Source organism: Carassius gibelio, chromosome B24, assembly GCF_023724105.1.
Source record: "Carassius gibelio isolate Cgi1373 ecotype wild population from Czech Republic chromosome B24, carGib1.2-hapl.c, whole genome shotgun sequence".
In the NCBI taxonomy this organism is placed as follows: Eukaryota; Metazoa; Chordata; class Actinopteri; order Cypriniformes; family Cyprinidae; genus Carassius; species Carassius gibelio.
In genome coordinates this window covers 21,646,009-21,669,121 of record NC_068419.1, presented here as the reverse complement: position 1 = coordinate 21,669,121, position 23,113 = coordinate 21,646,009, and the positions used below count along the sequence as shown (strand labels likewise).

Here is a 23,113-nt window from a genome sequence, read left to right as displayed (position 1 = left end):
CCAATCAACTGAATTTACCACAAGTGGACTCCAGTCAAGTAGACGCATCTCATTGATGATCAGTGGAAACAGGATGCACCTGAGCTCAATTTTGAATGTCATGGCAATATATTCCTACATGTGATTTTTTTTGCAATAAAAAAAAAACTTTTTTCACATTGTCATATAATTTTGAGGATTAATTTAATCCATTTTGGAATAAGGCTTTAACATAAAATGTGGAATTATTATTATTATTATTTATTTATGTTACATTTTATAAATTATGTAAAAAAATACATATTTCTTAGTCCTCTCATTAAAAATATATATTTTAATTGATCTCATCATTAAATGTATGCTGAAATAAATTGCTCGATTGCTATAAAAATTGACGAGTAACATGCTAAATTAAAAATTAAGGAAGACAGTATAATTTGGAGTAATCCAATCAATTGTTTTATTTACAACAATTTACAAAGTCTTTTATTCATTTTTTTATACTGTATACATATATGCTGACATTAAACTTAACATTATCTTGTTTTAAGCATGAATTGTGAATTATTTCTGTTTGTATAAGATGCATATGAACATTCAATTTCAATCAATTGTATTCATAAACCTGTGGAAACACCAGGATTTAAATGTTAAATCTATTATTATAAGTAGTGGACCATTTGTACTACTGCAGCTAATCTAATTACTGCCGGTCAAGCGTGGAGAGTAACAGATTTATTATTCACTTTATTAATATAATAGTAATAGCATTGTTGCTGTTGTTGTTTTATCAACTAGGATATCTAACCAAGTGCCAGTAAACCTTATATTGTCTTGGTCAATAGTGCACCAGGCCTTCAGAACAATAGGAGAAAAGCTGCTCTTTGAGATTCAGCAGCCTTTTATTTCAGAATAGGTCACAAGAGTTGTCCTATTGTTCCAGGTTCATTGTGGTGGAAAGAGGCATACAAAACACTGCTCTCCATTGCTTTTGTCCTGAAGCTCCATGCTGCATCCATGCTCTGTGTCACTATAATGGAGTTTGAGACTACATTGGAATGTTAGAAATATTGTTGTAGTATCGTGAGCTTGCCATGTCCAGCTGGTTATGGCAAATGTGTGAGATTTATTATGGAAGGAGGGGTGTACACTGTGAGCATACAACGCTAAGAATATCAATAAAACTGCATTATAGTTTAATTCCAGGTAAACTCAGCTATAAAGTCAGGTTTTCAAATGTGCCCAACTTGTGACTTGTGAAAACATTCTAGCCAGTAATGCCACCGCCACTGCTTTGAAGAACTGGATTTGTTTAATCATGATTACATAAAATACTGCCAAGAACTAGCATTTGGAATAAACTCTTGGAAGAGGATCAGATTATTTTAATTAAACCCAACAGAAAAAAAAAAAAAAAAAAAAAGATAATTTGACTGATCGGAAATGTCAATTACTTCCAAAAAAAAAAAAAGTTTTCAAGAGAACAAAATGTTTACAGCATGATCTTGATAATATCTCGAAAACATTTACTGCTGGCAGTAGAACATCAACAGAATTCAAAAGCAGGCTTTAAAAACAGGTTTCTAAGCCACTAGTGAATTACACAAGGACTCACACAATCCGTATTAATAAACAGTGACAGTAAGTAATTGAGCAGAGAATACATACGCATGTGCCTCTTATGTAAGAAGAAACCTTGTTGGTTGAAGTCGACCAGCATATTTGAATATCGCATCCTATTGGACAACAGGACGGCGGGCAGTCCGAAGGGGAGGGGCCTCGGAGTGACCGAACGCCAGTTAATAGTGGCAAACGTATTTAGCTGTGGGAAATCCGAGTCTTTAAGCGAGTCGGTTCGTTGGAATGATCCGTGAGCTGATTCAAAGGAACCGACTCACCAATTTACCAACGTCTCCGAGAGACTAAAATAAATAAATAAATAAATCAACTTTTGTATTAAATAGGCTTTTAGTTAGGTAATACTAGTTGTTGTCACTATGCTATATACAAGGTTAAGGTTGTGTCAAGCCTACTGTGTTTTTCATGTCAACCCCTTTATAAATTATAGCTTTCATTAATTGTTAGATTCATATTAGGCTGTTTCAATTCAATTATATTTGTATAGTGCTTTACACTCCACAAATCGTTGCAAAGAAACTTTACAGGAAATTATGTGCATATGGCAGAATATTTATCTGTTTATCTACTGCTGTGAAATCCCAGTATATGACATCCTCAAACAGGATGTTTATTTTTTTATTTGTATTATTTATATTTAACTATTTTAGTGGAGCTATGGTTACCATGAGAAAGTTTTGTAAGAGCCACCTATCTACAGTTCCTTTCAAGACTCTACAATTAAGTGAATAGTGAAGTTACCTCTGAACACTGTAAATCGGTTGAAATGAATCCAAATAAAGAACCGATTCAAATGAACGACTCGTCCGCGAATCGAACGTCACAAGTATCTGTCGCGCCGCCATCTGGAAGTAACCGAGATCAAACTGTTCGCGTACAAATCGTTGATACATACTTGCGCCGCGTTTTAAACGCTAGTCATTCTGCGCGTCCGTGTGAGCTAGATTCTGCGATTTCTGTGTGGTTTTTCTTTCATTATGAAGCTGCTCATTTGGCTATGGAGTACTGTAAATAATCTCTGGTCGATAGATTGAAAATCGATTGCAACGCATCGGGTATTTGGATATCAATCGTGTGTTTGGCAGAGAAACGATGCATTATGATTCCTGGTCACCTAATAAGTGGATCAGGTAGGTGTTTTACTGACCCTCTCTGTCATACTATTGTTAGATATCGTTGCCATGTCAGAAATAAAGGAAACATACAGGGAAGTGAAGATGATGGTTAGATGAGCGGAGGGCATTCAGATCGAGATGATGCTTTTATGATTGTTTACCACGCACAGTAATAAACAGTGGTAGTAAACAATCCTTGTTATTAAACAGCCTGCATGCATTCAGAGGGCAGATTTTCAGCTCATGACAGCGCGTGATGTTAAATAGCTCTCTACTGATTTAGAAATGTCTCTCAAATACTACAGCTCGCGCCATAGAAACACATGGCGCGCAGAGAGAACCGGACTCGAAATGAAAAATGGCAGGGCAGTAGGCTACTGTCAGATGACAAGCTTGCGTCGTGGCGATCTGAGCAGATCAAAACATAATTCTGCTAAATCATCTCAATAATGTAGTCTGACATTACCTGAATATCCGAATATTTGAGTTTTCTATTCATAATTTTGTTTTCTATCCTGCTGATTTACTATGCTATATAGTTTACCATTCTCTACTGTACATTTTCATTTGTTGTACTATTCTATTCTATAGCTTACCTTATTCTATGTTCTCAATAGTATGTATTTATCTTTATTTTACCTTCAGAATATGGGAAAGGCTTTGAAGACGGTGCTTGCTAAACTTAAAAGTAAACACTTTCAAATCTCTTACTCTGTTATGATGTACTCTCTTCTCTAAAAATTAATTGTTATGCCATATTGCAAGCTTTTTCTGAATACTACTAATAAAGTGTTGAACAGTTCTACAGTTCCATACTCTACTAATGGCCCTGTTGGTAATATTGACTGGGGTAGATCTCCTGTCTTCAGTAACCTTTCTTTGGTCGCAGGATCTTACAGTGGACAGGCATGAAGAGATTGGATGGTGTGGATTAGATCATTGGGAATATATCGCTTCTATTTCTATCATCTCAATGTTGGGCTCCAGAGGACCTCTGCCTTTGTGCTCTGAAATGAAATAATGGCAACGCATTGGGCTGCATCAAAGCACCAAGATGAGAAGAAAAATCCAGCCGGGTCGTCAGTTTTCGAGGTAAGTCATTCTGTTGCTTTAAGAGAAATGTGAAAGCACAATTAAAAGGATATCAAGGCCTGCTCCATCTACAGCTCATGACTGGACAAGTGCTTCAGTCAGACACTCTTGGAGTCCATTAACTCAACAGGATGATTAGAACTTGTATTGATTCTTTATTTATTTATTCATTTATTCTTTTGTGCATGTTGATATTGTTTTGATTGGTCTGTTCAAACCTTAAAAAAAAAAAAAAAAAAAAAAAAAAAATATATATATATATATATATATATATAATAATAATAATAATAATAATAATAATAATATATGGCAACCACTTACAGGCCACTGATATTAATAAATGTTTGTACTGTGAGAAAATTAGACTTTTTTTTGTAATAAAATGGAATTTTAGAGATGGAGAACACATGGCACAGTATTATCTTGCTAGAAGCAGCCGGTGACTGTTTACACTGAGAAGGCAATCATAAAATGAAGTAGCCTATTTATTTTATTTGGCAAGCGCAGCTCTTACTTATCTAATCTCAGTAATGTTGTAAGGCTGCCAGTGCATAATGTCACTCTTCAGAATACTAGTGCAGTGTTGGATTTTGTGTGTCCACTCTGACATGTGGCGTTACATCATCACTGAGGACATAACGGCGTGCTGCAAACGCATTGGATTAACCTATCAGTAATGGCAATACCAGTTTGTGTGTGTGTGTGTGTGTGTGTGTGTGTGTGTCTGCGTGTGTAATCTCCATAGTAGGCTCAGGGTCTGTGGGCACAGAAGGTTGGTGGGCACAGCAGTTTGCAAACACATCAACAGACCACTTATTATGTGTCCAGAGGGATTCAGGATTGAAATTCTATGTTTATTTCTTGAACGCAGCCAGTTCTCGAAAGAGACTGTTTACTGCGAAGGAACAGAACATTACTTTGAAGGATCAGTGCATTTCTTCAAAAGTGCAATGTATTTTGGAAGTGCCAGTGCATTTTTTTGAAGGAATGTGCATTACTTTAAATGAACAGTGCTTTTTTGCATGTTATTATTTTGTGTGGATTCACTGATAAGGTCTGAAGTTTAAAGCAGTAGGCTATTTTGAATAATGTCTTCTGAAACGCTTAACAACATTAAGGTGATGTGCACACAGAGCATGTTCTTGAATTCAACTGGGATGCATTTCTATTGTTTTTGTATAAGCTAGATATGCTAGATGGAGGCGTTTGACCATTGTGCTTACTTCTTGGTGTTCAAGAAACGTGTTTCTTAAGTTAAAAGTATTTATTTGCATTTCTATACCTTGTGTTTTTCATTCCACTGCCATGGGTGTCATGTTTTTAAATGCAAAAAACACTTCCCTCAGAATCAGTAATCATGATGCTGTGGCACAGTTTTGGGGCCTTGGTTGTCTCAGCCCATTGCGCCTTACTGCTGCCTAGTTATAAAGTTAAACAGTAACTGAAGTTCTCAGTAGGTGCGTGAAAAGTCCCCAGCAGACTCATAAAAAAGCTTTTATCCACGCCATTAAATAATGCCTTCTTGAGTCAACAGTGTTTGAGCTTCAGTAAGCTTAAGTGTACTACCATCAGTACACTGTACTAGAGTTGTAAGATTACAGTTTAAACAGTGTGATTTACTTTTATAGTTCAATAATATTTGTTATATTTATGTATTATACAGACAGTAGCTCTGTATCAAAACCTTCTGAGCTGCCTAAATAGCCAGCTTTCTTCTGTGCCAACATCTTAACAAACTGATTCAGACACCCTACATAGGCAGTAACTCCTCTAGATATGCATATATAACTAATTGTGAATTAGTTAAATGAAGCAAAATTATGTTTCAAACCCTTCCAGCTTCCCATTGGCAATATGTCTACAATATGCTTTTTCAAAATTCGTTCTTGGTAGGCAACCTACTAGGAAAAAATGTCTGTCTAGTCATTCTATATAGTGCCACTGGCAAACCTAAACATTACAGTGTGTAATTGCATTGTTTATATGCATGAAAGAGTGATGTGATCCATTATTCACAGATTTGGTGTCCCTCATGGTTAATTGTGGGGTCTAATTTTGTTCGCGCCTGTGATGAAGCTTGTTTAAATCATTATCACCCTGGAGTCATCCACTTGCTGAGTGAAACCAGTGTTCTACTTCAATAACATCACTCCCAAGACACACATAAAGCTATAGGGTATGTATAGTAATATGCATCAGTTCCTTAGTCATGGAGCTTTCCTTAAGTCCTTCTTTGTAGAGCATGGACAGGTGCAGGACTGTACCTGCTCCGGTCTCTCTTGACACTTATTAGATGCCCCCAGGGGTTTATTGTGCTCGGTGGTCTCAGGTGGTCCCGTCATAATGTCCCATCTAGGTCTCCATGTCTAATGAGGGCGTCTCTTCCTGTCTGTCCCTCTCTCTCTTTGTGTCTCCCTCCCTCGGTCGCCCTGCCCCCTGTGAGGACGCCAGCATCATGGAGGGTAATTAAATCCCAGCTGCTCTCTGCTTTTACACCTCCACTCTCTCATTCACGGACATATATTCTGGTGTTCCCCAGATGAGGCCACTTTGTGGAGGCTTTGAATTCTGTGTCTCTTGTAAAGCTTGTTGAAAAGTAAATGGGACCGTTCAAAAGTTTAGGCAGTGTAAGATTTTTATTTTTATTTGATCAAAATAGTAATATTGTGGAATATTATTACGCTAAATATATATGTGTAATATATATATATATATATATATATATATATATATAAAATAATAATTATATATATATATATATATATATATATATATATATATATATATATATATATATATATATATATATATATATATATATTTATTTATTTATTTATTATTATTATTTTATATATATATATATATATATATATATATATAATGTTTTTTTAAGTTTAGAAAGTCAGATTAAATGCTTGATTGCAAAGATGAATTATTAACAGCCATTACTCCAGTGTCACATGATACTTCAGAAATCATAGTAATATATTGATTTGGTGTTCAGCAAACATTTCCTGTTCTTGCTGAAAACAGATGTGCTGCTTACTATTTCTTCTGGAAACTGTGATACTTTTTTCAGGATTCTTTGATGAATAGAATGTTCAAAAAACTGAATTTAATTAATACAACATTATTGTGACATTATATGCATTTCGTTGCCTTGTACCTTACATGTGCAGTGACAATAAAGTTGAATTTAATCAAATCTAATCTTAATATCTTTGCTGTCATGATCAATTGAATGCATTCTTGCTGAATAATAGTATTAATTTCTTGCAGCAACAACAAAATAAAATCTTTCTGACCCAAAACTTTCGAGAAGTATTTAAATGAGAAGCCAAATAGATGCATCAGTATTTGGTCATATTGTAATTTTCTTCATAAACTAATCCCTGTAGCACTTGATTAATTTCAATGTTTCAATAGTTTATATAGTATCAGCATAATGTTGGTCATCATCTACCTGGCATTGGCCACTACAAATATTACATATCAATTGGCCACTGTACAATGTGCACAGTGCACCTTGGACAAAAGCTTTTTTACACATAGTGTGGTCACACCAAATGCTGATTTGTTTAACTTAGGTTAATAGAAGTTAATTAATAAAATCTATTTATGTCATTATTTTTAAAGGCATCCTCAGTTTACAGCATTTTTAAGTGCCTAAAACTTTGCACAGTACTTTGTAGGTTTCTTGGACTAGGACTCCTTGTGCAAACAAAAATCTCACTGGATTATTACATTTAATGTAAAGTAAACGGATATTTCCTACAGACACACTACATCAAAACAGAAATAACTGACTTGAAACCTTTTTTTTTTGTTGGTGAAAATACTAATGGCCTAAGACTTTTGCACAGTATCATATATATATTAGCTAAAGTTGTCTCTGGAATTTACTCTATCACTCGGGTTTCATGATTCAATCAATTTCTAATGAATAAAACAAATCTCTGCGCTACCGTTTCAATATCCTGTTTCATTCAGAAATACAGTGCATCATAATATAGACTCGTCTTTAATGTTTATCTTTGAATTGTTTGCTCAAATCATTAAGCGATTGAGGTTCATGCTTTTTTAGATGTTGTGGAGACGCCCTTAACAAACTCTCCTTTTAGATCTGACCGTTGTCTCATTGAATCCAATGGAGCAAACCACAATCCAGTGTTGACAGGGCTGTTTCTGTGTGCCATCTCGGACCAGAGATTTGAGTTGCCTCTTCAGCTCTTCACCCGCTCATTCTGTTTTCATATGTATTGATTTCTGTTGTATGTTCAGAAAAACAGGCGGAGAGAGCGTTAGAAGCTGGGTCTCATTGTGTGCATGTTTGTGGATTCACCCCGTTTTCACTCTATAGTCTCTCTCTCTCATGTGAATGTGTTTCTGTCTGTGTGCATGCCTTTGGCTTGCCCTCTATTCTAGCATATTTGGGAAATGCTCTGTTTGATGGTTTGCACAAAAGGGTTTGACGTTGATATATGGATATATTTGCCTTATGTTTTGTTTTAGAACCTGGTTTGAAGGAATTATGCAAATTAGCCAATGTCGTAAACACCCACAAAATCACTGCCGAGCACAGTATGCACAGAGCAGTTGCCTGTCTTTTCTGCCACTGTGGTTTGGATACTGGTTTCTCTGCCAGGCTTCATTGGTCAACTGGCTTCACGTCTGCTTCCTGGACCAGCATGGACACGTCCTGGTTCATTCAGCAGGGATTTAGGGAAAGTGCAGTACGATCTGAAATCTCTAATCCAGTAGATTTCCGTAAACCAAGTGTTCCAGTTCCTGACCTGAAAGCTTTTTATACTGTTTGAATTTTTTTCATTTATTTATTGTTTTTATTGTTTTTCCAAGAAGTGCAATAACCATTGTAATTATTATGGTATCATTTAAAGTGTTTACAAGGTAACTTAACCATCACTCGATGAATCGATGAAACAAAATCTATGTTATGCTGTCTGTTCCTGTCAGCGAATGGATGCCACATTCCTCTGTCACTTTCATTTTTGTGAGTTTTCATTTGGCCAGCTGAATTTAATCGTGATAACATCTGAATGCTTTGCATAGCTTTAGCATTCATGTTCTGACCACAGCCGTCACCGTACATTAGAATTGTTCGCCTGTGCACAGTTCACACACAGTTTTTGTCAGACTCATTGCCAGATAATTTTATTTCAACGACTCGGTTTTTTTGTATTTGTATCTACATCTGCATGGAAACTTTTAGATTTGAAGTAGGAAATCTCAGTCCTTTCAGTTGGTATAATGAAATTTGATTGGGATTTTGCCAGGAAGTATATGTTGCTGAGCAAGATTAAAATCAACCATTTAAATTTTAACCCTCTGAGGTCTAAGGCCGGCAACACACTGGATGCATGGCGCAAGCGTCTCAGCTGCGTGGCGTGTCTGTTTTTAATTCGGCTCCCATGTTTACAGGTTAGAGCATGCAGGCTGCCTGCGTGAGACGTGCGGAACACGCGTGCATGCTAGAAATAGAACCGACGCCTATTTTTCACGTGACACGCGCGTGTCGGAAGCGTTTCAAGGTAAAATATACTAGGAAAATATGTTTATATGTCATTTTGTACACACACACATACATATTAATTCATGACATTTTGATATTAGAAAGTCTATAGGTTGACATAAATTCAGATATAAATGTAATTTAAAAAATAAAATAAAATTATTATACATTTTCAAATATTGCACCTGTCAAACATACTCTATTTTGCCGTCAATACTGTTAACGGTGTCCTATCAGTAGGTGTGTAAAAAAAAAAGTTTATAGCGTTGTCATGAAGACAAGAGCCTGGTTTTTCAGCGGCCTCCCTCTATGTCACCTACAGCAGCAGCAGTGCGCCAGCGTCACGTGCAGGCACGCTTCAGGTGTGTAAAGACACAGAAAACGCGAAGCAGCCACCACGCTTCTGGCACGCAGCAGAGACGCCACGCATCCAGTGTGTCACCGGCCTAAGGGTATTTTTGGGGCCTGGAGAAGTTTTGTCATGCCCTGACATTTTTGTTTTTTACAGTTGCTTATAAACATCTAAATGGCTAAAGTCAGTAGGGTAGGCGAGTAGGCGTCAACTATCATGAATATCATTGTGATTTACACCTGAGAAGACAAAGGCCTGAATAATGAGCTGCATAATGAGCCTTTCAGTCAGCTGTGTGACTGAGAGTGAGGAGTTACAATAAATAATGTGAGGACAAAATAAATTTATAGATTTTATGTTTGTAGTTTATTTAGAATAAATTTAATTGTCCCACAACATAATTTAATATTCACTTGCGAGTGCAGTTAAACATTTTATTAGGAGCAATCAAAGCTGACTTTCAAAGCTGAATCATTTGCATCATTGCTCCAGTCACACAATCCTTCAGAAATCCTTTTAACAATCAGATTTTCTACAAAAAAAATAAATAAAATATTGTTATTATCATCATTATTATTATTATTATTATTATTATTAATAATGTTGAAAAGAGCTGAGAATATTTTTTCAGTTTTTTGGGGGATAAATTGAAGGAACAGCATTGTTTGTAACATTTTTTATATTTACATGTATTTGTTACATTTTATATCGTTTACATCAAGCTTTTGAATGGTATAGTATCAGAAACAGAATGAGATTTATTGGCAGGTATGTTTACACACTAGGAATTTGTTTTCGTGACAGAAGCTCTGCAGTGCAACAGAATGACAGTGACAGAAAAAAAAAAAACACAACAAAAGAATAAAAAAAAAAAAATAAGTAGGTAAGGAATGAAAATATACATACCTTACCTACAGTAGTAGTGTATATTGTTATTGAAACTTCATAATGTTTCACTTGATTATACATTTAGTCAGGAATTATAGATTGAAAAAAGTCTAACTAGTAAAATGTTTACACGTTATGTGAAAACTAGTACAAGTATATATATAAAAAAAAGAGATTTACTCATGTTTATGATCTCTGCTGAATAATGTGCTTCATTCTTTTTTTTCTGAGGTAATCCACATCCCATCTTCTTAGGGTGAATTATGTCTTATTCCTCTAATCGCAAACCAAACAGTAAAATAAAATAAAAAACTTGAACGGTCTCGCTGCTTTTTCTTCTGTGTGGGTGTATACAAGCCGCGCGCTTCAGTTTGAATCTGAATAGAGCGTTCAGCGCGGGGGCGTGGTCACATTAGATATAATGAAGGGAGACATGAAAAACGGACATCGCCTTGTTTTCATATGGGTTACTTTATCACAGAATATTTGTTTTCGGCAGCACTTGTTTAGTTTAAAACTAGACATGTCAAGCTTTCTATAGATATCTCTGTCATGTCTCTTCCTTGATTATTCACGGAGTTACAGTTCATTTTAATGACGTGTTTGTACATGACGATCAGCACAGACAAAGGCTTCAGACAGCACACCTTGTTTGTTATCTTTATTTTATAAGTGTACAAAGTTTTGTTGTTATTATGTCTGTATACAAAATAAAGTAGACCCTTTACAGATTTGATTGATGTATTGCTCTTATCTGTACGATCAAAACTGGAAGTGTAATTAAAGTTATTTTCTGGGTTATTAGGAGAAAATGACTTATAACGCGTATACACGTTAATCGACTCCAAAGGGTAAAGGATAGCAGGGTAGGGTTTGAATTAGGGCTGGGGTCAGACTTGAACTAATTTTAGGGGTTACTAATGCTTTGGCAGTAGTCTTGGCATCAGAATGCATGCCCACAGTCAGCTCACATAGTGTTGGGAGCATATAGGCTTCCAAAAGGACAACAGCTAGTTGAAAACACTGGTTCCAGTCTAACTGGCTGGTTTCTGGACAGTCACTCCACCTGGAAAGAAAAATTGTGTATAAAATTTGATTGGGCAGTGAATTTGCTGAAGTTCCAGATCTTTTCCATTCTAAGTGGCTGGCTTTGGAAAAAATATGCTAAAATGTGAACCACACATATGAACAAAGGTATTGGGGGTTGAGGTTAGTACTGTTTGTTTGACAGAAATATTGTGCCAGTACCAACAAAAGATGTTGATCAAGAAATGTCACAATCACCTACTGCAGATAACCAGAATTTCTCAAAGAAGTGTTCCATGCAGTGTGGCATAGTTTTTGTAGGCTTTCAGTTTTTATGTCTTCTCTGGACACGTTAATAGCTGTATCTCATCAGCTGAGTTGTTTTCTATCTGAACTCAAGAGTCATGTGATAAGTTTATGTCACATCAGTCAACGTCTGGATGGCCCACCCACACGTCCTGTGTGCTTTTTTTCCTCTGGAGATTTAGCAGCCCATCATTGATTTGTTCTTTTGATGTGTGCAGTGTCAGAGTGAGAGCTTCACTACCGTTCACTATTGATTTCATCTGACTGGCCCCTGGGCTGGTTGGAATGGGTCAGAATATGAGGTTGTGGATCCTGGACTTATCCATTCACTGTAAAGGGGAAGATTTACAGTTAATTAATGAAAGAAGGGTCGATATATTGATCGTTTTAAGGATCTGGCAATTGATGAAAATGAAATTGACTTTGTTTAGTTACTTGATTGTTCCTCTGCCTGTTATTTCACCTCCAAGAATGTTGCAACACTTTAGGGTATGTTTCAGTGTTTGTGCTGGTTCTCGCAGTGCCTAGAGGAAACACCATACCCAAAGGATGGAGGTTTTTGAGTGTAATAGAATGATGTGTTTCTCCAGCATGTGTTTATTCAGCACTACAGATGAGGCCCTGGTCTGCACATTGGGAGTTTGGCCCAACTGACCTGCACAACACGAGTGTGTATATAGCCCTGACCTGCCCTGAGATCCTTCATGTGTGGCTTCATCAATCTGCTCCACATCTTCATGTAATCTTCCACATCTATGCTTTGAATTTCATGTTACTGCAGCCTTTTATTGCAGTCCAGCATAAATTTTATGCAGAGCCAAGAATAACCTAACACAGTTGTCGGTCCCTGGTGCATTGCTCTGGTTTTACTCGCTCAGGTTTGACCTAGTATCCTAAAGCTTCTCTGAAAAAAAAAGCCCTCTCCATGGTAGTGCCTGTCTACTGAACCTGTCCTTCTAAACAGCATCTAATCAGCACTCTTCATTTAGCCTCAGACTCTGATGTGGTTCTGGCTGCCAACTCTCTCTGTCTGATTGACAGTTGGCATTTGGATGTTATTAAAATTGCATGTGTGGAACCGATCTGCTGACAGTTGGATTCCTTTTGTGGTCGGTGCATTTCTGAGCCAAGATCTGGAAAATCCAGCCAGATTCACCTTGGGACTGCTTTGCTACACCAGTACTTTGGATATAAGAGATTGAAAGTTTACAGTATCATTGCATATCTGTCAGATGTGTAGATGCCCCTCTATCAAAGCATTTTGCAAGCATGGGGCATTGGCCATCCAGGAGCTGTGCTAGGGTGTCCTGATTGGTTGTCAGTGCATTGCTACAGTATTCTGTCTGTTAGAGTGTTAGCCACAAAAGTGCTATATGTGCACGGAGCTCACTTCTAACGAGCTGATTATCTGAATCAGGTGTGTTAACAAAGAGAGACGTGTGAAATATGCAGTGGGGTGCGAGGACTGGAATTGAGAACCGCTGCATTATAGTGATGCTTTAGCAAACATTCGCAAACACAAATATTAAAATTGGTCGGAGTCGCACATGTTCTATGTAGTTCAGCCCACTCCATCCCGAAAGCATCTTCACAAACTTGCTGCAATCCAGTGGCATGTTCTATGAAGCAAATCTCCTGTTTTGTTTCAACCCCATTCTTCTGTTTCTGCAATGCGTGAGAGGATTGCAGTGTTTCTTTAAAGCAGTAGGGAATCTAGAGTTCTCTGGGATGTGATTTGTCTTTTGCAGTCCCATCTCTCTCATCCAGGGGTTAAGCCTGCTGCAGCAGTGCTACCTGACTCAGCACCGCAAGAAGACGAACAGATGGAGCGATCGAGTCATAGAGCGAAGAGGGAGAGACTGATTACTCTTAAATACTAAGCACTAGAGGAGAAACAAGCCTCCTTCCTCGTGTCATCACCTTCATCTTATTTGGAAGTCTCTCTTTGGAGTTGCGGACGTATTGGTGGATTTCGTGTGTTTTGGTGGTCGTTTGCATTATTAATCCAGCACTAATGAGCTGTGGAAATGGATGCGGTTAGCTGATGGAGTGCCTGCTGGGCACACAGATGGGCTCAGACGCGACGCTCTCACTTCCTCATGCCCCCCATCACCTTTGTGCCCAGAGCAGGCTCCAAGGGATCAACCGGAGAGCCCGGTGATAAAAGATCTTGGGGGACAGGTGGGCACAGAGGTACTGTCTGAGTCAGGACTAATGACATGGCTCATCTAAGAGTTCTGGACTGCATGGTCAGCCGCAAATGGAGTCGGATATGTGACCTTTACTGTGCGTTTAACAGTCAGGTCTGTGCAGCTTTTCTCCATCTCTACTGCAGTGTGCATGAAATTAATTTTAGCGAGCATGTCTTTTTAAAATGCACAGTATCTCCCTTCAAAGAGTCGCATTGTTCTGCAGATATTCATAGTTCCTTGTTCTGACCCTGGCAGCCCTCTCTATGTCTTATCTCATGGAAATGCTTGTCTGATACCAAGAATAACTTGGTGTATTCCTGCAGTGTGGGAATGCAGAACTGGTTGCTTGGGGATGTCGGATTTCACAGAGTACTCGTGACTGATCCCTGGTGCTTTGTAGATGATTATTTTTTTTTTTTTAATAATGCTGTTTATTTTTGATCTGTTTATATTTATATTAAGATGAATGTTTTTATAATGTGCACTTGGTAGCGTTAGCTTAATGTCAAAAAAAAAGAAGAAAGGAAAACCTTCAGAAATGACTTATTTTCACTGAAATGTTAGGACTGCCAATAAAATCGCTTTCATCAATGTTTTATTCAGTTACTTTTTAAAAAAGAAAATCAGCAATCTGTTTAAAGTGCATACTATTTTTATTTTTTTTTCATTACTCAGAGCATAATACATGCACTACTCAGTGACTCTTGTATTTTGTTTGTTTATAATTTTGAATGATATTTTGTATAATGTGAGTTAAAAAGAGCACATTTATAGATGTTGATTAAGGGGTAACTTGAGGAAACAAATAAAAAGTCTCATACGACTGGTTTAACATTGCATGACTAGAAGACTAATATAAATATGCATAATATTTTTGCACATCATATAACAATAGTTTAGTAGTATGAGCTTCTTATGTGCCATTTTATACAGTAATTGCATGCACTTGTCTGCTGTAAGTGTGCAGATGAAATACAAGACTACGTAGGAACACTTAATGCATTATCTTAGTAATTATAATCGACTGCAATGCTTTTTACATTCCAAAAAAGCAGCACATTATACTTCAGTCCCTTCTTTGGCACTAGTAAAATGAAAAACCCTAGCACACAGCTGGTGCAGCTTTCTTGTATGTGTGTGAGTGTGTGTGTGTGTGTGCATATATCTCTGGCTTCATTTCAAAGTTCATTTGGCACGAAACTCATAGACAGACAAGTGAGAGACTGTAATCATTGTCCAGCTCTGTCTTTCTGTGTGATCTGAGACGTGGGTCATGCTGTGTCGACTCTAACTCAGCAGTGCCTTCTTGCTTTGCCCCTTGAACTAATTTAATTTTAGCTCTGCTGAAACGGTTTGCAAGCATGCAGGACTGACGGGCCTCTGTTTGGAGCCGTGAACGCAGTCTTTGTGCTAAAGCCTGTGGTATGATATTCAGTATTCACACTCCAGCACCTGGTCATCTGGTGGAAAAAATGACCGTCCCACGCTGGGTAAATCCTTAACCTTCCAGAAGGGCCAAAATCTGTTCGAAGAGTGTCCCGTTGTGGTGTTTTTGTCTTAACTCAGTTCATTGTGGTTAAATGAGCATGCCTGCTAGTCTCATCATTACCACAACCGATCGTATCCATCATAAAGCGTATTAATAATTCATAGCGGCCCAGCAGAGAAGATCCCAATTATATTGGTCTTTGGGAGCATCTGTGGAGGCCCAGGGGATTCTAATTGGCCCACCTGCTCCGCTAAGGGGGGGACTCCAGCTCTTTGTGTGACTACGACCATAGTTCACGCTCGCATCACACCCGCCCTGACAATACACCCCGGAGAAATGTATAGAGCATGTGAAGAGGATCTGAAGGGAATTAAAGCATTAGAGAAAGACTCCAGACTGAGCTGGTTTACTTTCACTGGGGCTGTATGTCTGTACTAATGATACTGCCTGTGGGCTTCACCTTCTGTACTTCTGAGATCGGTCTTGCTTCTGGCTTCTCGCCCATTCACAGACTGTCTGATACACATTGCATGTGGTACTAGGGAGTAACTAACTAAGAATAGAAATGCTACTAACTTAACTGCATTTCTCAGTAGTATGACTGTAGACGGTATATTGCTGTTTTTATAATACTGTATTGCACTCAGCTTTTTAGCAGAGTTGACTAAGGTAATAATCTCATACTCTCAGCTATCCTGCATCTGAATATGCGTACTTCCCTACTATATAGTAAAACAGTTAATGAAGTCAGTATCATGTCCAAATTAATAGTATTCATAAAGCAATAGACAGATGACATGCTACTTCTGAGGAGTTTCTGAAGAGCACATGACACTTTGCTATCCCATGAGGCCATTGGAGAGATTTGTGAATGGCATTGAAGCAACACAACTGACTCCTGTGTAACTAACATGGCAGATGTAATACATCTTGATTAAATTCATTTTTCAAACATGTATATTATGTAATTGGAAACTTTGTTCCTCATCAGTATGCAATTGTGGATGCAAGTTTAAATCGCCCACTCGCTTAAACAATGCATTGGAAATGTGATTCATTTTAATCAATCAATTCATTCATATTGTAATTTAGATGGGTAATTTATATACTGGTTAAATTTTTACAGTCATTTTACATAACAATAAAATATTTGCTTGTTATCAGTATACTTTTGAATGTTGTTTCATCTTTATTAGTGAAATTAAACATAAATAAATAAATATATATATATATATATATATATATATATATATATATATATATATATATATATATATATATATATATATATATATATATATATATATATATATTGTTGTTGTTTTTTCTCGCAGTGAATTGGCTCATGCTGCCCAGTATCAGTTTGGTATCGGTGCATTTTATGAGTGCAATATCAGACTGATATAATTGGTATTGGTGCTTATCTAACTATACATTTTCAGGCTGCATTTACAAAGAAGAGTTAGTCACTAGATTAAGTAAAGCTTGCAGCTTCATAGATCCTTACCACTCAATCTTTGAAAGTTTCTCTCAGTTTTGTTTGAGACACCTAATATTCTTTGATTTCAAAGTTATTGTGGAGCAGCTGACTTCAACTTTAACTTGATCTCTGATGGGAAAACCGGAAAGCCCGCTAGCGGTGTCCACTCAGAGAGAACAGATAGGAATCTGTTTGAGGAAGAGATGGATTAAGGTATCAAAGGCAGATTGTCCATGGATAACCAACATTTTCTGACATAATTTCACTCCACCCGGTCCCAGGAGAGAATTCCCTGTCCGTTTATTTTATCCTGATTCCTGGGAAGAGTAATAGCTAGAGAAGCGCCTCTGCTGCTGTGATAAAGAGGAATTCAGAACCACACAATCGCATCCATTGACATGAAAATGGTATCCTAAAGCCTCCAGATCAGCTGCAGTAGAGCTTTTGGCTAAGACACTTTAGTTTGGTTGCCAGTATTTGACACAGTATAGAGGTCACTGCATATATGACTGATTTTTGCAGGCCTGCTTTATGTGTCATTTCCTTTCTGACTCGGGTTCAAGAACTTAAGCTATGTGCAGTGCAGCTGGTTTTTGATGCAGTAGTTGATTAGGTATTTGCTTAAAATGTGTAAAAAACTCCTCAACAACCCATAATAAACAAATAAGTAAAACTTTTTACATGTTTAACCGTACATTTTAGTCTGTAACAAGTAGAAAGAGTTGTTGTAGTTAGAGTGCTTACTGTAACCAACAATACATGGACTGGGCAACATGTAATGCATGCTTTCTGTATAGAAGTGTGTGTACAGTTAGTTAGTTAGTCCTGATTTTACTCATATTGACACTGTCCAACACAGTACATTACCATATGCAGTGAAAATCAATATGTGCTAATGCACCCCAAATACTCTGTCCATACTGTTGTGCCTGTCCTATCATGACATGGAACTGCTGCCTCCAAAAATGCATCCTAAAATACTGCACTTATGAAAACTTAGTACAGTGTAAAATACCATGGTACAGTGATGGTATCAGTTGGCAATGCCACCAGGGCTATACTATAAAATCATATTTTGCAAAAAGCTTTGTATAGTTATTAAACTGTGATGCATCACAACGTACATACATTCTAAAGCATACTGTATTATGAGGAACTGGTGATACACAACCCTAAATACAATTATAATTTGATATGCACCATGGTGCTTAATGATTGCCATATTAATTACATATTTACACATACTTGACCATGCATACTTCAAAGAATTATCTTATGTCCAATTGATATAATCATGCAAACCATGTGGAAACAACACTAGGTAAATTGCTCAAACACATTTGTTGTGATTCAGAATGAATTAGTGTCTTCTAATTCAAACACACGAGTGACAATAATGCTGGAAATGCTTGTCTGTGTGTGTGTTCCTTTACTGTCTGCTGTTATCCGGGGTTTAACATGCTCTGAATGTGAAACAGGAGAGAGAGAGAGAGAGTACGTGAGATCTATTCTGTGAAACGACACGGGTCTTTTGGTGCAATGCAGGCAGGAGGAGGCGGAGCTAGAGCAGTCATCAGAGGGGCAGATTCTGGGTGGGAGGGGTTGTTTTATGACTGTGTTCCTCAAACCCCACCTCCACCCATCTATGAAGCACAAATCTCTCTCTCAATATATATACCGAATCGCTCTCTCTTAACGTACACATCACAACCACACGTCAAAGAGGAGGCAGTTACCATGGCAACAGTGTGTGGTAATGTAACATGCAGCATGAAGGGCAGAGAATCAGAACATCAGTGATGTATTACTATAACTCCACCCACTCCGCTTTTTTTTTTTTAAGCTGTAGCACTGTTAAGTGTTGACATTTCCGCTAATTTTTTTATTCGTAGTGGTCCATTTCTTCCTACTGTTTCTGAAGGCTGTTTAATGAAGTTGGTATTATCATATCATTGTCGTTATAAAGGTCAGAGACACCTTATTACCATGGTTTTCAAAGCATATTCTCACGGTAATGCTATAGTACTTTCTGTAAGAGAAACACTGGTAAAGCTGACAAGCCTGATTATGTTTTATAAATGACATGATTTAGCTGTGATTGGGTGTCTGTTTTGCGTCTCTCTGCAATAAAGCTGCTGTTAATTTAAACATGTGCTGAACACTGAAGTTTGTTCACCTCATCAAAAGCGTGCAACATGGAAGATATGAAGCTGGTTTTATTTCAAAAACACACTTTATGGCTCATTGAAAATATGTCAATTTCTTGGTGATCTCGTATTGATATAAGATGGGTTGAGTTGACAGCGTGTTTTTGGTTTTGAGTGCGGTTAACGGGCCTCATCCATATGTTAGTGAGTGATGCTGCTTTCATTTGAGAGAGCACATGCATGCCAGAGATGAGTTCTCAGAGCTGGAGTATTTCCTGTCTGTGAGCCGTTTGACCCTCCCTAACACACACACACACCCACACACACACACAAACACAGAAACAAAGAACGGCCCAGTTAAACAATGTAATAGAGTGAGATAGAGACAGTAATGAAAGCTGATAGAGGAAGAAAGTATTATGTGAGAGAGATAACCATATAAAGATAGACCGATTGAACGTGGGAGTGTATAATAGCGTCTTTATTGGGTCCAGCTGGGCTGGGGTGTGGTCATCGGCTGAGAGACCCGCGGAGCTCAGAGTGGAGCTACAGTCAGAGTTTCTGAGCCCGCTGCCAAACGGAGTGTGTTTCTGTGTGTGTGAACTGACTTGACTGCGCAGGAGGGCAAAAAATGCTGTGGCATCTATTTACATAGAATAAGCCACTTGACTGTCCCATAACGCCTTGGTGCTTAATGGCGTCTGCACTAATGCTAGTACTGACAAGTCTGAACATGTCCCTTGTAACAGTCGATGTTGTGCAGGGAGTTTTATGACCTACTCTGGGCAGGCAGGTCAGCTGTCATACGGCATGTCCTGTTGTGTGATTTGGCTGCCTTGGGCCTGTAGTGTCCCACCCTAAATTGCTACTTGCGTGTTAGTTGCTTCTAACCCTGCTGATCTTGCACTGTAACGTGCTTTTTCTGGGATAATTAATTTGTTTAATTGGTTTTTCTGTAGGCCAAGGGGTTTTTTTGGGGGGGGGGGGGGTCTTTTCAAACTGCATTTAACGGCAGGTTACCTGGGTTATAAGAGACCCTATTCTGAAGCTGGGTTAGTCTTCTTTTGTGGCGTTAACCCTGCATTGTGGTGCCAAACTTGTGTAAAACAATGATATGGCTAGAGTCTTAGCAGCTGACAGCCACATGGTTAACCAGGGGGTTTGAGTGTAAAACGTCAGTTTTATGAGAACCCAGGGATGTTTATTATCCTGGGTAAATTGTGAGCAGTGTGAATATCAAAACTGAAGCAACATAACCCAGGCTTCAGGTATCGGGGTGACCGAGGTAACTATTTCAAGTGTGAAAAGCCATTTTTGGTATCAGTTTATCGGGGTTGTGTATTAGGGGTGCTCCGATCACGATCGGCCGATCGTTATGCGCATCTTGTCAGTAAAGCCGGTTATCTAATCAGCGGTTAATTCCATCAGGTGTGTGATTTCACATAGAGCAGCTGTTACTACACAGAACCATTGTTAATAGAGAAGATGCGCAAATCCACTTCATTTTCAGCGTTTTTTGGCGCATCTTCTCAGTTAACAACGGCTCTGTGTAGTAACAGCTGCTCTATATGAAATCATGCACCTGATGGAATTAACCGAGATGCGCATTAACGATCGGCCGATCGTGATCGGAGCACCCCTATTGTGTATACAGAAATGAACCGAGTATGCCTTGTAAATTCCAGTTCATTTCCTAATTTTGAGCTGAGATGGCAAACAGGATGTAAAACTTCAATTTTAACTGGAAATGTAAAGACATTTATGTAACTAGAAAGCAACTTTTGTTTACACAAACCTTATTTGGAAGTTAAAAAATGCTAAAAGCACTGAAGTTTTAGAAGAGGATGATGTATAGACTAACTTTTATAACTCAGAGTGGAAGAACACTTCCTTTCCCAGATTGCATTATCCGTGTTTGGTTCAGTAAAATTCTGTCCCTGTCATTCCAGTTCAAATTCTAAGTCAGCTTCTTAAAAAAATAGTGAAATATCAGTTTCATCGACTGATATAGTATGAATTACCATCATGACGAGTCTGTGCTTTTCACAACTTTTTCTTGTCAACTATTTAATTATATGGACTCACAGGGATTCATTCTTTTCATCTGAACAATATAGTTATGATCATATGGAATGGCATGGAGTAGGGCTGCATGATATTGGGAAAAAATTACAAAAATTCTTACGAACAAAAATGGGGTGAGCACACTTACATTCTCATTTTAAATGATTTAAACATCGACACCATCGTGTCAATTGATTAATATGCGTGAGGGAGAGAGAGCAAGACAGCGCTTGTGTTGTTTGAAGACGGTGAGCGTGCGGCCGGGGCTCGCTCGCTCACTCTCTCGCGTGCTCTCTCTATCTCTCTCTCTCTCCCTCTGTCTCTCTCTTTCTCTATCTCTCTCTCTCTCGCGCTCTCTCTGTCGCGCGCTCTCTCTCTCTCTGCCCTGTCAAAACTTTCACTCTATGATGGTTAAGCTGTGCAATTAATCCGCGAATCACATTCGTCAAGGGCCGGGGAGCAGCTGGCCTGTACAGTTAATAATTAACGGATCAACTACGACAGTCTACATCGCACATCCTGCGATGTGACTATCGTGGATTCGTACATCGCGATATCGATGCTTAAACGACACATCGTGCAGCCCTAGCATGGAGAGATAATTAAAATGTTTATATGTAATATCCCTTTACAGTCTGTATTTTGCAACTTACATGTAGCTGTTTTTGGTTTAGGCGTATTATGTTCTATTCTTGGAGTTTTGCCTTTTGCTAGTTTTTATTTGACAAACTTAGTAGAGAGCATCAGGAAATGATTTGTCAGGAGAGGGGAATTCAGGATTGAGCTTTTATCACCCACATTATCAGAGTGATCCAGTTTCTGTAGCACATCTGTGAACCACTACGTCACAGACATGACAGGCTTTAAGATTGAATTATACATCACAGACAGAACCACAACTTTCCCAAAAGTTAAGCTTAGTGGTTTATGTTAGAATATTTGGTATGAAACCCATAGTTGCCTATGGGGGATTTAATTTCCTACCATCAAAATTTGTATCCGCTTTTGATTAGGTTAAAATCATCACTTTCTATTCAGAAGTTAAGATGAGAAAAATATATACGAGTTGTTGGTATCGTTTAACCCTCCACACAAGCACTTGTCAATGCAGCCATCTATTGTTGTTCCCATCATGAAGAGTTTGTTTCTTCTTCTTCTTTTTTTTTTTTGACTGTGAAACAATGACTAGGATCAATGTTACCACCTCGTGGACAAACTAATAAGGTGTGTGTGTGATATACAGAGAACACACTGTTAGAAAAATCTTCACACAAAAGTATGTATACTATGCTGATGATTATATTTACTTAATGTGCACTGTATGCATACTCCAGTGTATGTATATAGATGGAAGTATATTTTGAGCTTAAGGTTTAAAGGGTTTGTTGAAGCAATAGTAATAGTGACGCTTCCTTTGGCAAACTTTACTAATTAATGCGCAGTGTATCTTGGTGACTCCCATATAACAGATGGATTGCTTCCCCTCACAGGTATATGACTGTACATTCCTCCCTGAGTTCTTTCCTGAGTTAGTGGTTTTAAAGTGGTTATTGGATGTATTGGGTCATCAGGGAGTGAGTAAAAGTTGTGTGGTTTGGTCTCTCTCTGTGTGTGTGTGTGTGTGTGTGTGTGTGTGTGTGTGTGTGTGTGTGTGTGTGTGTGTGTGTGTGCGTGTGTGTGCGTGTGTGTGTGTACAGGAACCACTTGTATTCTCTCTCATTCACACAGATTTTTTGTCCCTCATTTCCTGTTCCTCTAATGTGGTCGGAACTGTGTGAAAAGTGTTTCCTAAAATCAACCTGGTGGTCTCATGAC

General features: G+C 38.0%; 1 protein-coding gene across 3 annotated transcripts in view; it reads left to right on the top strand.

Annotated features, from left to right (window-relative positions):
• Positions 1-2,455: 2,455 nt before the first annotated feature.
• LOC128013199 (rho GTPase-activating protein 21) overlaps positions 2,456-23,113 on the top strand; it is a 103,127-nt gene continuing 82,469 nt past the window's right edge. For 2 of the 3 annotated variants that reach the window (XM_052595987.1, XM_052595986.1), the window contains exons 1-2: positions 2,456-2,747; positions 3,622-3,824. In XM_052595987.1, coding sequence (XP_052451947.1) covers positions 3,753-3,824 — 72 coding nt within the window. In that variant the 5' untranslated portion in view covers positions 2,456-2,747; positions 3,622-3,752. Of the gene's footprint in view, positions 2,748-3,621; positions 3,825-13,425; positions 14,230-23,113 lie in introns of those variants that run through there. The other variant, XM_052595985.1, reaches the window with a different exon arrangement.